Raw genomic sequence first — 14,341 nt, forward strand, 5'->3', positions numbered from 1 at the left:
AAAAATAAAAAGTATAGTTAAGAATTTGTAAAATATCTTCTAATTTTGGACCTTTTTTTTCTAAAAAGAAAAAGAGAATTAGAGTATCTTGCAACTCTATTCTATTCTATATGACGATGATAATAAGGAGGGAAAACTACTCTTTTTTTTTTTATTATTATTAGTTCCAAATGTTTGAGGAATGTTTTAATCTCAAGTTTGTAACAATGAATCGTTTCATCTTCTAGTTTTTAAAATGTATCATTTTTAGATCTTGAATTTTATAAAATAAGTTTATAAGGCCGTTAAAGTATTTGATAAAAAATTATATAATTTTTAAAATTTTAAAAGATAGTTTCATAAAGAATATGATTTTTAGGCGTTATTCTTCTAATTTAAAATTTCAAATAATTATTTATAATAAAAATATAAAATTATTTGAGGATTCTTTTAAACTTATTTTAGAAAAAATATTATGAAAAGATGTTTTTTATAAGATAGAAAAAAAATAATAAACTATTTACACCTTATAAAATAAAATTACTAAAAAATAAGATTCATTACACTTGATTTGAGTGTAAATATTTTGTTATATATTCTATTTTCGACAATTTTTTTTTAAAACTCGACTAAAAAGATACATTATGAAATTTAGAAACCAAGATGAATCTACTCTTATAAACCTAAGAACTAAAAAGATTTATTTTTAAAACTTATGAATCAAACGCGTATATCCATCAAAATCTACAAATTAAAAAGGTAATTTTTTCTAATAATAATAAAAAATATTTTATTTTTACCCTAAAGTTCTAAATAGGTATCATGGATATCAATTTCATTTTTAGCGTTGTGTTTTTAAATTTTATGATCGTTTTTTGTTCCAAATGTGAAAGTATGAAATGAGGGCAAAGAGTAAGAATTCCAATTAGAAAAATTTACCTAAATGTAACAAAACTATAAAGTTACCATTTTTTAAATATTTCAGTTTCTCCTTCTCCTACTCACGATTTCTTTTCTCGTCTTCCTTTTCGATTTCTTTCGTCCTCTTTATCCTTTTCATCTTCTTTTTTTCTACGATTTATTTCCATCATCTTTCTTATTTTTCAATTATTTTTTTACGTCGTTAAATCTTTTCATCGTATTTCTTTTTTTTTTTTCACTGCGATTTCTTTTCATCTTATTTCTTCTTTTCTGATTTTGTGATTTCTTTTCTTTCAACCGCCTTTCTTCTTTTTTTTATTATTTTTTACATCGTTTAATATTTACATTTTCTTCTTTTCTATTCTTTTTTACGTCGTTTAATATTTCGATCGTCTTTCTTCTTTTCGTTTTTAGGCGTTTACATTTGTGTAACCAAATCTAAACGACGGTTGATAAGACAAAGAATGTTGAAAAAAATCATTTAAATTGAAGTAAGCAAATGTAAACAATTGTATAAAAAATCTTGAAAAAAATCATTTATATTGGAGTAGTAGCCAAATGTAAAAAAAACAAAAGCTTGAAAAAAAATCATTTGGATTGGAGTAGCAAAATGTAAACGATCGTGTAAATAAATCTAAACGGTGGTGTACCAAAAAATTAAAAAAATTATGTACCAATTTTTTTTAAAAAAAAACATTTAGATTTGGGTCCCCAAATGAATGTAACAAAATTAAAAGATGGAATTAAAAAGATAAATTGTAGCCATATTTAAACTCGCGTATAAATTGTAGTCGTGTATAAATTATAACCCTATCTAAACAATCGCAAATATATTACGCCCACGTTATTGACGGCGTGGTTGACGGAGCATTTTTTGGTACTGAACCTTTGCGCTTTTTTTGTTTTTGAAATTGTCGGCTTTTGCTGCTTTTTTATATTTTTGAAAAGACCCTCCCAACTATGTAAATACCTTAATTTGTCCATTTGACTGATTCTTTGTTCATTCTTCATATAGAAACTTTGTTTTTTGAAGTACAATTGATATGAACATTTATCCATTTAACTAAGAATATATATTTCATGCTTGTAAGATATTTGATTAATATAAAATCAACCTATCACAAAGATTTTTAATATATAAAGTTTTGTCCATATAATCACTATTTTAGACATATTTTTCCTTTTTAATGTAAATTATTTTAGTGGATAGTAATTAGAAGCCACGTTTACCGGCTAATACCCTTGTTAAATAAGAAATTTTAGAATAAATTACAAATTGACACGTCATTTACTAAAATAATTGTATTTGGATGTGTCTCAAATTAAATTTAAGGACGAATTAGATGATTTTAATAATGTTTTGGTTCAATTAAATATTATTTAGTTAAGCTAAAATTCAACTTAACAAAAAACCTTAATTTAGTTCAAAATTAAATATAAGCCAATGCATATGATTGAAATATGGTCCATGGACCAGACTAGGTCTAAGTCCCACAAGACAACTCTATAAATAAGAGTTGGAAATTTTTGATAAACAAGTTTCTCTCAGAGAGTTAGAAATCACTTGCTCCGGTTCTTCAAATTCAGCCAAAAGTGATGCCGCTTTCTCTAATTCTAAAACCACATCGTATGAAATTAACATTAGTTCAACCCCACGAATCAAATTTCTCCAAGAAATCTCGTGTGAACAACACCTATTAACAATCTTATTCTATTGTAATGGAAATAATGTTTAGTATAATGTTCGTAATGTAATTTACTTTATAGTGTTCACTATAAATTAGACGCAATTGAAATTTAAAAAATAAAAATAAAGTCAGAATTCTAGGATGTTACATCATCATTTCTTTGTTTACCTTCTAATATTGTATTTAATTTTAAAAAACTAGAATCAAATCGGAAAGTATTATAGACTTCGAGACCAGAGGGAATACGTAAATGTATTATGGTGAATAATGTGGTAGCTATTTACAAGGTTCAATATTTCATACTATAGCTGAAAAAAGAAATTAATAAATAATTTAGTACATGTTAGTTTTTGTATATCCAAAATTATCAATTTGATCCCTCTAATAAAGTTTTAGCATTACACTTCATTTACTAAATTTCTTAAAATAGAATTGGCTATGAATAAAATACAAAATAGAATTATTTACAAAATATCCCTTTCTTAAAATGTAGCTTTTAATTTTTATTAAAGAATTTTCCTCATGTATAAAATTTATTTTAAAAATTTGGAAAGGACCAAAATTCATTTTCAAAAGCTAAAAAGAACAAAAACTTTGATGTATATTGCCAACGTGGAACTTTGACTTATTAATATTGACATAATCCTTCATCTTAAAAATAAAAGGTTCAAAAAAAATATAACAAATAACTATTACAAAAAAAAATCCACGTTTAGTAACTATTCTACGGTAAAAATTAATCATATAAACATCAATTCCATTTATTTTCTCTGTTTATTTGTTTAGCTACTTTTGAAAACTGTTTTCAAAATGTAGGGGAAGTATTAATTACTCAAAAACAAAGTATTTAGAATTTATTTGGACTATGAAGGAATTCAAATGTTTTCTCAAACACATTTAAGAGGGTCATATTCTAGAAACCAACATCAGCATACAATAGCAAAGCATAAGCATTAATAATAAAGACAAATGTACCTCAATGATGTCATATTCAAACAAGAAAAGAAAAAGTGTCCAAAAGAGAGAACATTTGTTAGTTAAGATACATGACATTTTTCAACAATGTAACAACCTATTTTATTAATAAATTTGTTTCAGAACATTAAGGGCAGCCGCATTCATCACCAACTCACATAAATTTAATTCCTACATCTTTTACTCTACTTTTAGAGTAATAAAAAACATCATCCCATTAAAACCACGTTTTTCATAAACAAAAAAAATTCAATTAAAAAAAACCACATACACTTGCACAATCAAAATCAAGAACAAATCATGTCTCAAGTTCTCAAGTTTCAACCATTCAATTCCACACTAGAAAAAACATTAAAACGGTTCAACAAGATCCAAAGCATTGTCATGTCGAACATGAAAAAAAAAACAAAACAAAACAAAAACGTCAATAAAAATTCAAAGAGTCTAGACTTTTTGAGGTCAGACTAAACAAACTACCATAGGATAAAAGTAAAACAATCAGCTACAGATGTTGATATTGTCGTCAGCTTCCTGCCTAGCTCAAGTACCTGCATACACCAAGAGAACCAAAAACAATAGTCAACGGTCTTCAACACAAATTCTCTTCTCATGCTTATCAAACATGATATAAGTTTTACAAAGACTTGAATTATTATACTAACCAGAAAAATCAGAAAGAACAGAGAAGGGAGATTACAAGTAACTAAGAGTTCAACTAGTGTGCGTGAGAAATGGGGGAATGGTGGTTACAAAGAAAAAAGAGATTAACCCTTCTTCAGAGGGCACTACTAAAAATTGCCTAAACATTCAACATATTCAAACCTCTTCTTTTTTGTATATTATTAGAAGAAGTATCCTTCTCTAAGTTACTATTTGACTGGATAAAAATAACTATAATCAGTCAGTCATAGACTTTGGCATCCATTTGACAAAACTTAATGAAAGAGGCTTATAAGGTGAAGAAGGAAAGTTAATATGTTGGAATAAAAGCATTATCGTCACAGTAAGTATTAAAGAATGATATTCGAGAACACATTATATACTTTTAACTTATCCATAAAGTAACTTCTTAACTTATTCACATTTCATTATCAACATGCCAAAGTATAAAGGATAGAAAAACATGCGTACCTGTACAGCTGCTTCTACGCAAGACAAAGATGTAACTACCATTTACTAAGACATTATCAATTGCACTGTTTACGCTTCTTGTCACCATCATCACTGTCAGCACCATTGTCAATTTCTTTTTCGACAGGAGGACTCATATAGATGATTTGACCAAACAATTGGAATGAATTTACTCCAGCTTTAGTTGAGTTGCAGCTCTGGTTCTCAGCTGTTCCTGTGGCAAAGGAAAGAACACTAGCCTGACTATCAGGTGATAAGGTATCCGATTGCACACTACCAATATGGAGATCAGTAGACACCGTTTGTGTCTTTGGCACTGTGTTCAGCTTGAACATAGAATTTTCATCAGATGTTGGTGGAGAAATTTCATTATATGCATTGAATGACCCAGATTCACGGAAAAAATTTTGCCTGGCTCCCTGCATGCCAGCAGGAAAAGAGTTAAAACTCAACAATGATTGATTGAATTGCCCCATTGTTGAATCACCGAATCTCATCATAGGTGAAAACAGATCAGCTTCACTATTCACCATCCCAGATTTTTGTGGACCTCTATACTTCTTTGCTGAGTGAAGAGGAGGGGGTATGGGAGGAGAGGGCGAAGCAAGTTCAACCTCCCAAGGGCTCACAAACTTAGCACTCTGCAGAGCATCAGTTTCTTCCCATGTAACCTAAGACGGGAAAAAAAGAAATTACATGAAAGAAAGAAAAATAATGATAAAAAATGGTGGTAAAGAACTTCTAAGAACCACATGAAATGTAAATTCCAAACTGATAAGGAAAAAGAGGACACCCCCCATTTTAAGCAACACCCAGATTCATTTGACTAAATCAGCAGCTCCCAAAATTCGTGTTTCGCACTTACAAAAAAGACATCCTATTGGAATTCTCTTATGTTGGCTTGTTATCTGGTATGTTTATATAACAAAAGTACTCAAGAGTCATCCAACTAAATCAATTGTTTAAGAACTGTCTCAACCACCAAAGCCGTGATATATAACCCAACAGAGCTACACATTTACTTACAAGCACATTTTATCAGATCAACCAACCTGATAAGTGATAACACACCTAGCAACCAAACCCCACATTATCCAACACCAAATAATCCAGACACTATACACGATGCATGTTCAACAATAATTGAAAACATAAGAAGCTACAGCTAAAGATAAATACAAAGAAAACGATTGAGAGACTCAAGCAATCAAACGAAGCAAAATTCAACTAACAAAGGAAAGAAAATAGAAATGATTCAAAAGTAAATAGGTTAGCAAAGGAAAGTTTTACCTCAAGCATACGCCATGGAGAACCCTTCCAAGGACCGTGAGCAGGAACAGATGCTGAGGTTACAGTCCCTTGATACCATTGCGTCTTCAAAGAATCCTCCGTCTCCACAGGCATTTTCACTCTTATTCCAGGATACCACTGATAATTCAACGAATTGTTCACTTTCTCAGCTGGTATAACAAATTCAGACGTACCAGTCCTAGGATAATAAACCACCTCGAACGGCTTAAATTCCGCGGCTAACTCCGCAGCATGAGCAACAGTCTCGGCCGGCACCTTCCCAATATTAGTCCGGGTGAAAACGGCAGGACTTCTATCTCCAGAACGTTTCTCCTCCACATTGCACCTTCCTCCTCCACCAACCTGGCTATTCCATTTGCTGCAATCACCGCCCCCAATGCTCTTAGAGCTTCGACGAATGCCAACAAACATATCCCCGTTAGAATTCCTGGCGAAAATGACAGCATCACCAGCAATCAGCTTCTTATGATTCACGAACTTACTCCACCCAGTAGTAAGCAAATGCCGCCTCGGCGTCCCACGGTAAATGTGACGAAAATTCCAAACAACTCCATGAACATCAGTAATCGCCAAAGTCTGTACCGGCGGTTCAACCTGATAATTCAACGGAGGAAAAATAGAATCGGCACAATACCGCGGCACAGAAAATCCACCGCCATTATTAGCATCAGATGACGTAAGAACCTTAGCGAACTTCTCAATTCTATTCCGCTGCCCATTACCATCATCACCACCACTAAATGGATGAACCACTTGAGACACACTCTGACCAGGAGGAATTGGATTAAGATTGAACTTAAGACAGACCTCATCAGTAAGTGGATCCGCAGTGTAATCAGCAGCAGAAACGATACATTTAGTAGTAGGGTTAGAAAGAACAGACCGAGAAAGTGTCGGAACGTAAGTAGCTTGTTCAAGATGTCCTTGAACGAAATAGTAAACTTCAGAACCGACAGTGTGGATATGAGCAGAATTACCGGAAAAAGCACGCCAAAGATTTGGGTCCATCATGCCGGAATTGAACCGGCGGTGATCGAACAACGAACAATGGAAAATTGTTTAATTGTTAGGGCAAAGCAAACAAAATTAAGAAAGAGAGTTTGAGATGACGAAATTGTGTGTTAGGGTTTATGTTGTTATAGAGAGAATTTGGGGATGATGAGAGAGATATTTGGGAAAGAACTGTGACTATGTCTTCATCTTCTTCTTCGTGTTCATCCCTCTCTCTCTCTCTACAAAAGATTTGTAAACATTTTGAAGAAAGAGAGAAGAGAATGGCGTATTGGGTCGGAGAAACAGGAATCGGCAACGGGAGAAAGAACAGACTTACGTAACGGAAAGCCTTTAAAATGGGATGACTTTACGGTTTTGCCCCCGACAGATTGACTATGATTCTGATTTTTGTTAAACTCTTTTGGTCTTTTTATTTTTCTTTTTCTTCTTTTTCCTTTAATTACTACTTTATTTTTTTTATTTAAATTATATATTTATTTCCAAGACTTTGATATCTTTTATTTTTAAATATTAAAAAAAAACCATAAAGACGTTAAGATAAACTAAAAACAAAATTCGAAAGAATGTTATTATCAACAATAGACTAAAATAGATTAGGACTAAAGTATAGGACTACAATATTATTTTAATCTTAATTTCTTTTAAATTTTTATTCATTTATTTATAATTGAGATTTAAAATTTTTAGAGTTCAATTAAAAACAAATCTTATTATTACCCATTCAAAATCTTAGATTCCCTCCTAGATTTTAAAACTTTTAAATAATAGATATTGTTTTTGGATAACATATTCGTTTATTAAATAATTAAATTACATTCAATAATAAATTTTTAAACTATTACAAATTATTGGATTTAAATTTAAATTAAATTAAATACAAATACAAATTGACACGTGTCCCAATTAAATTTAAAGAAAAATTGGATAATTCTAACCGTGGATAATTGAATCAAATTAATTACTTTTCTTTTTAATTTTGATTCAACCAACTAATAATTAACTGTAACTGTGTTTTTCTATTTGATTTTTGGATGTTGTTTTCTTTTTTCTAAATTAAGATTTCATCTTTAAATTTTATATTTAATTGTCTATTTTTTTATCAATATTTAAAAAAATAAATCAAAATTTTAAAAAGAATTCTTTTAATTTCATTACCAAAATTACTCTTTTGCTAAATAAAGATGCAAACAATTATAAGAAATTAGGAAAAAATAAGTTTGAATTTTACTGAGTAAAAAGAAATGGTTATCAAACATGACTAATGTTGTTGTATTAAAAATAATAATATTAAAATATCATTTTAGTCTTTATACATTAATGTTTGTTCAATTTTAGTTTTAATACTTTTAAATATTCATCTTAGTGTATATATTTTTAATAAATTTTAAATTAGATCTTTTTAAAACTATTTATACTTCATAGAAAAATAATATTACTCTTGATTTTTCTAGGAAGGATAAATATTTTGTCGATTTTCTATTTTTGACAAATTTTCATTTTAAACTTACCCTCTCAAATTTAATTTTGGATCTTTTTCAGAAATAACAAAATATATTAAAATATCTACAACATATAGCAAAATTTTGTATTTTATCAATAAACTTCTATCAATGTCACTTCGTATCAATTATTATTAGTGATAGAATCTAAAATTTTGTTATATTTTGTCAATTTTGCTATTTTTTTATATTTTTCCATTTAATTTTTTATCAAAATTGACTAAACAATAGTAATAATTTTCGTAAATAAAAGTATAATGTGTAAATATATTATAAAAAATTAGAGCTAAAATACTAATTAATAACAAAACTTAATAATAAACAAAAAGAATGAACTAAACTTAACGTTGAGAGAACCAAACTAAACTTAATTATTCAAAGCTGTGAATAATCTAGGAAGTACGGATACCGACATGCGACACGACAACACCGTAGCACACCATTTTTTCAAAAAGGTAGGACATGACATGTCGTGGACACATCAATTTTTAAATAAAAAGATTAAATATATATCATGTCTCAAAACATATTACACAAGAATAACAAGTTTAAAGCCATAAAATAAAGAAACCTAATAATTATTGTCATTGTGCTGGATAATGAGCCATTTCTATGGGTTTTTTTTTTTTTCTCCCATCAAGTTAGAGTCATGCCTAAATTTTTCTTTTTTAAAAATCAACACACCAACTAGCATGTCGGAGACGTGTTGGTGGTGTGTTGGGATGGGTCAGTATCGAAAACGTGTCCGATACCAACAATTCGCAATCTTAAAAATGTTGGTGCTTCTTAAGCCGTGATTAATATTTTCATTAAGAATAAAGACCAAAACCTCTCAAAATAGAAATGATTATGATTCTAAATCTGTGTTTTAATAGTAGTTTTTATATAAAAAATAAGATTAAAAAAAATAAACTATTTGCATTTCATGGAAAAAGCATTTATTTATTAAAGTATAAATATTTTATCAATTTACCTATTGTTATGATTTCTCTTTGATAGACAGAAAGTAGAATAAACTTAATTATAATAAATTGTTTGATCTATCGGCATCTCTATTAGAGTTAATCCTTGTGGAATATAAAACTTAGGATATCCATAAAACTTCTAAGCTAAATGCTGTCTTTTTTTTTTTTATATATATATAATAATATTATCAATATTTCTTTTGTATTAAGTTCACTGAAAAATCCTTTTTTTTTTTTTTTTGAAGCTCTATGGAAAAGGAAAACAATAACAAACAAACAATGGTTAATTGAGCCATACTTGGAAGTTAACTAAATAGATAATTAAATAGTTAATTAGTTATTACATTTACTCAAGGCATTGTTACATAAATGTAAAAAGAAAAAAAAATCAAAATAACAACAAACATAACAAAAACAAAAACTCACGTTCAATTCACTATTTCTTATAAACATTTTCGATTTTATGCATATTTTCTCAAATTAATAGTTATCAGTTTGAAAAATATGCTTATATGTCATTGAAAGTTTTTAATTTGATAAATGCATTATTACTATTATTATTATTATTATTGTTACTGTTACTATCAGTAATGCAAACTACAATTTCCATTTAATTAAACACATTACAAATAGAGAGTTAATTGAGTCACATTACAAATAGAGAGTAATTGAGTGGTGTCGCATTATCAGCCACCGCCTTAAAAATAGTACTGCTTATTGGGAACAACAGATTATCTTAATGTCCTCAAAATATAAACTAAATTCCTTTTTCTCTCTCTCTTTTTTAATATCATAAGCTTTACTCTTTTTTAATATCATAAGCTTTATTAAAGTATAACTTTTATGGTAAAAGAATATCACATAGATATTCCAAGATGACCTTTAAATTTCCCGTTTTAAATGAATGCTTTATTTCATGAAATACAAGATACGAGATTCGACATCAGATATCTATCACATTCGAATAATTACAAACAAACCAAATGAAAAATAAATATAGAAAAATAAGACCAAATTACCTCTCTTCTTCACAAATTTCTTAGGATCTTAGGTTTTTTTTTTAAATTTGACGGATCATTCGGATACTTATAGCACTCTAATAAACGCTCACAAGTCCCAAAACACATTATCAAAAAGTTGTTAACAATATGTTTGAATTATATTTGATATATACACATTTGTTTCTCAATTAAATCGTAAGTTGAGCTAGATTTGAGTTCATATGGTAGGTAAACATACTATTTATGTATAAAATCTAATATCAATGTCAAAACTTACCAATGCATTATCTAAACATCCTCTAACAAATCCTAAGTTTTAAAAATTATCAAACATAAATTTCATTTATAGACGGTAAGATTACATTGATAAAAATTTTAAGAATATGGAAAGTTTAATTAACTAAAATGTTAAAAGTTAGTTTACGAAGCAAAATAAGCATATTGTAAAAGGACTAAAACGTAATATTATTGAAACTAAACAGCAGATCCAAAGAAACAAGGAACAGAAATACCACATTGTTCGATAAAGACTCAAAAGCAGGTCTCTAAAGAGGTGACACGCTACTAGTTGAAGAAACAACAAACACAATACCATTGTTCAAAGACGAGGTTCATATAACCCAAACACACCGAAAGCGAACACAGAGACATGAGCACAACACAATGGAACAAACGATAATCCCTTATTCCAGAAATGCTAAACAAAAAGCTATGACAGTAAAATTAAAAGCCCTGACGCACAGGCAGTGGATACCATAACAAAAAGGAGTGCAGTAATATTATTCTTACTCTTCTTCCGTCTCCGACTCGGCATTTTGGAGCCATTCGATGAAAGGCTTTACGTATTTCCAGATTTGAGAGCTTTTGTTTGCACCAGCCACACCCTGCTTGTACCACTCTAGTACGAATTCCTCCTCTATTACATCGCCATCATATAATGATTTCAGGACAAGGGCAACCTCCTTACCCGCCTCTGGACTTGTGTTGATACAAAAAGATTCGATGGAGCGTAGAAGAGTTATCTGTGATCCTTCCTCAGCAGCGACTACAGCAAGGAACTTCTTCTTTTTCACTACTTCCTTAGAGAAGCCTTTGCCAACACCATCAAATAGAGCCTCGACCAAGGCGTTCACAATCTCTTGGCGAGTTCCAGAGAGGGATTCCAAGAACGATTTGAGATCGGTTGTGGAGGAACCTTTCTTCAAATGATCTTTGATTTCTTGAATGAGGGAAACATGTGTAGAAACTCCATTTCCATTCTTGTTACCATTGGCTGCAGACTTCTCATGCTCAGATGACTTCTTTGACGACTTGTTCTCTTCAGTAGTCGAGAGCATGACCATATCAGCAGTGACAGCACTCAACTGCTCCTGAATACGCTGCTTGGCCGCCTCTAAAGAAGTATCTGTTTGCCACTGCACATCGTCATCATCTTCGTCATCGGCTGCTTGGTCATTATCACCGGCATGGCTACGAGTTGGAGAATGATCTTCATCTGAGCCATTATTCTTTTTCTTGCTTGGAACTTTGGTTACAGCATCCTTTGTAGTAGTGCTTTTCTTTTTCAGAACATCCTTTTTTATTTTCTTCTGCTCCTCATCGGCAGCCTCTCCCTCCTTAAGCCGTTCCTTCTCAGCCCTCCTCATCGCTTTCTTGTCTTTTGATCCCTTCTTCTGTTCAGGTGGGTTCTTGAGAATAAATGTTGTGAGTTTATCTCTCATGTCGACATCAGATATGAATCCACAGGCAGCACATTTCATAGTGATCATCTGCGTCTTCGTGATGATTATCTCAGTCTCAGGGTTGCCACATCCATAGCATTGAACATATTTCTTGATGAAGTTTTCAAGAAGACCAGCCAGCTTTGCAGTCTCATGTGCACCATTTACAAGAGAAGTTCCAGTTTTCTCATCGAACTTGGATTGTGCACCAAGTTCGCATCCAAAGTACTTGGTAGTGTAGGAGGCAGGTCTGCCCAAGGCCTTTGCAATTTCCACCATGTTAACTACATTAGTCTTGATGCCATTACCTCTACCTTCAATTTTAGTAACCATCTTAGGCATTTTATACCTATAGAAGGCATCATCGCGGTTCGAGGCACCAATATTCTGCAACGCCATGTTGTTAAAATACAGAAATACTGCAAGTTCTAGTTAGAAAAGATAGGTAGAAGTAGCAGTATCTTCAAAAAGTCCTGATGCTCTTTGAGCAGCTGGGAAAGACCGCATAAAATGGAAACCAAGACCACGTGCTTTTCTATGAACTCCTAGCAACTCAAGATGCATGCAGCCAATAGTCTCAGCACAACTGATCTTTTTCCTAGACGTAGGACAATACTCTCCAAGCAATCCAATCGATGACAAAAAGAGAGAGGCCCGTTCAGACATAAAAGGAGTTTCAAACGTAACGCCCTCCACTTTGAACTACAGAACAGCAGACCGAATGGCCAACTTCCTGAGGATTAAGAACAAATAATAAGCAAGATTACCTTATGACCAAGGTTGAACAGAACCATATTACAAGAAAACAGAAAAAAAATTATTAGGAAATAAAGGTCTAGAACAAATATTGTTTCAGAATGAATAATCAGAACTTAAACACGTTCAAGGTCGACATAAATACATCATTCAAGTGAAAACGATCGCGCATAAATATATTATTCGTAATCTCAATGGACTAATTTTAAATTCCATCTAAGACCAGTGAAAATATTGACCGGCAATCCAAATTAAATCGAGCAAGTTCTAAAAGAGGAAAATGATCTTACAATCATACACAAAATGGAAAACATTCTAAATCTTACAATCAGACACAAAATGAAAGAGAATCTAGCTTGAAGCTTCAGTCCCCGATTTAACACACATCTTATTAGATAAACGCAGACTATCATTTACAACTAGAAAATAAATAATCCAAACTTTGAAGTGATAAACAAATACGAAACGCAATACAAAATTAAACACAAACGGATACAACGAATATCCCAAACCTAAATGAAATCCTAGATAGAAAGAATAATAAAAATCGAATTCACAGATAAGATTCAACTATCGTCTCATCAGCTTTACATAAACAAAAACCAATCCAAAACGCCGATAATAATTTCCATTCCGATCAAGGATGCAATATAGAAAAACATACCAAACAAAGAAGTAAACCTACAGATCTGAACAATACGGCAAGAAACTCACAAAATTCCATCAGAAATCTATAATCGGAGTACCGATCCTAAGGATTTCATTAAATCAAAGACATCGGAGACAAAACAATCATCAATTACTTATAATCGATTCGAAGAATAACAAAAACAACAAATCAAGGACAATAAATCAACAAGAAACGGTGATGAAGTTAGATCAAACAAGAAAAACAAAGAAAAATTCTTGCCTTACAGTGATGAATGGTCGTGATAGGAGAAAAAAAAAAAACTGATCCTGAGAGTCTTTGGCTCTTGTTTTCGCGGTGACGAAGAAGCCGATGGGATTTTGATGGGGAGAAGGAAAGGGCTTATATACACGCTTAAAGGAATGGTAGAAAGAAAACCCTACACGTCACCAATTAGGGCAAACTTTTGTGAAAACAATTTTTAAATTAATAAAATTTAAAAAAAATATATAGATATTTGCATTTAGAGCTTAACCGAAATGAGGGACAAAATTGCCCAAAAGTTGTGTTGTATTTACGAAATTGTCCTCGGTAGTCGCTATTGCTATCGACGTTTCTGGATTCTTGAATATTTTGAGTAACGACATAAATTTGAAGAATATGTTTTTGTCCAATATGGTAATTGTAATAAATATATGAGGGCAGAAATGGAAATGTGAAAATATCGGCGCGCATTGTTGTAATTGTAGTTA

At 31.0% G+C, this 14,341-nt stretch overlaps 2 protein-coding genes across 3 annotated transcripts; both read right to left on the minus strand.

Annotated features, from left to right (window-relative positions):
• Window positions 1-3,864: 3,864 nt before the first annotated feature.
• On the minus strand, window positions 3,865-7,305 carry LOC103488417 (auxin response factor 17). Its single transcript, XM_008447139.3, has 3 exons — window positions 5,985-7,305; window positions 4,695-5,365; window positions 3,865-4,111 (listed from the first exon to the last, which is right to left on the minus strand). The coding sequence occupies exons 1-2, from the start codon at window positions 7,014-7,016 to the stop codon at window positions 4,751-4,753; spliced, it is 1,647 nt and encodes a 548-aa protein (XP_008445361.2). The 5' UTR covers window positions 7,017-7,305; the 3' UTR covers window positions 3,865-4,111; window positions 4,695-4,750.
• A 3,622-nt stretch (window positions 7,306-10,927) lies between these two features.
• LOC103488416 (eukaryotic translation initiation factor 5-like) lies at window positions 10,928-14,066 on the minus strand. 2 transcript variants are annotated; one of them, XM_008447137.3, is made up of 2 exons: window positions 13,872-14,066; window positions 10,928-12,938 (listed from the first exon to the last, which is right to left on the minus strand). In XM_008447137.3, the coding sequence occupies exon 2, from the start codon at window positions 12,602-12,604 to the stop codon at window positions 11,270-11,272; it is 1,335 nt and encodes a 444-aa protein (XP_008445359.1). In that variant the 5' UTR covers window positions 12,605-12,938; window positions 13,872-14,066; the 3' UTR covers window positions 10,928-11,269. The 2 variants fall into 2 exon arrangements, with proteins under 2 accessions (XP_008445359.1, XP_008445360.1); XM_008447138.3 differs by having other exon boundaries at window positions 13,877-14,028.
• Between the last annotated feature and the right edge of the window lie 275 nt (window positions 14,067-14,341).

Source organism: Cucumis melo, chromosome 3 (genome assembly GCF_025177605.1).
Source record: "Cucumis melo cultivar AY chromosome 3, USDA_Cmelo_AY_1.0, whole genome shotgun sequence".
In the NCBI taxonomy this organism is placed as follows: Eukaryota; Viridiplantae; Streptophyta; class Magnoliopsida; order Cucurbitales; family Cucurbitaceae; genus Cucumis; species Cucumis melo.

What these genes read in the sequence shown, in the direction of transcription:
- LOC103488417 (XM_008447139.3), bottom strand. Translation starts at nt 7,016, where the DNA reads ATGATGGACCCAAATCTTTGGCGTGCTTTTTCCGGTAATTCTGCTCAT. An exon ending in CTCCATGGCGTATGCTTGAG is followed by an intron (nt 5,366 to 5,984) that starts GTAAAACTTTCC and finishes TTCCCGTCTTAG; the next exon opens with GTTACATGGGAAGAAACTGA.
- LOC103488416 (XM_008447137.3), bottom strand. Translation starts at nt 12,604, where the DNA reads ATGGCGTTGCAGAATATTGGTGCCTCGAACCGCGATGATGCCTTCTAT.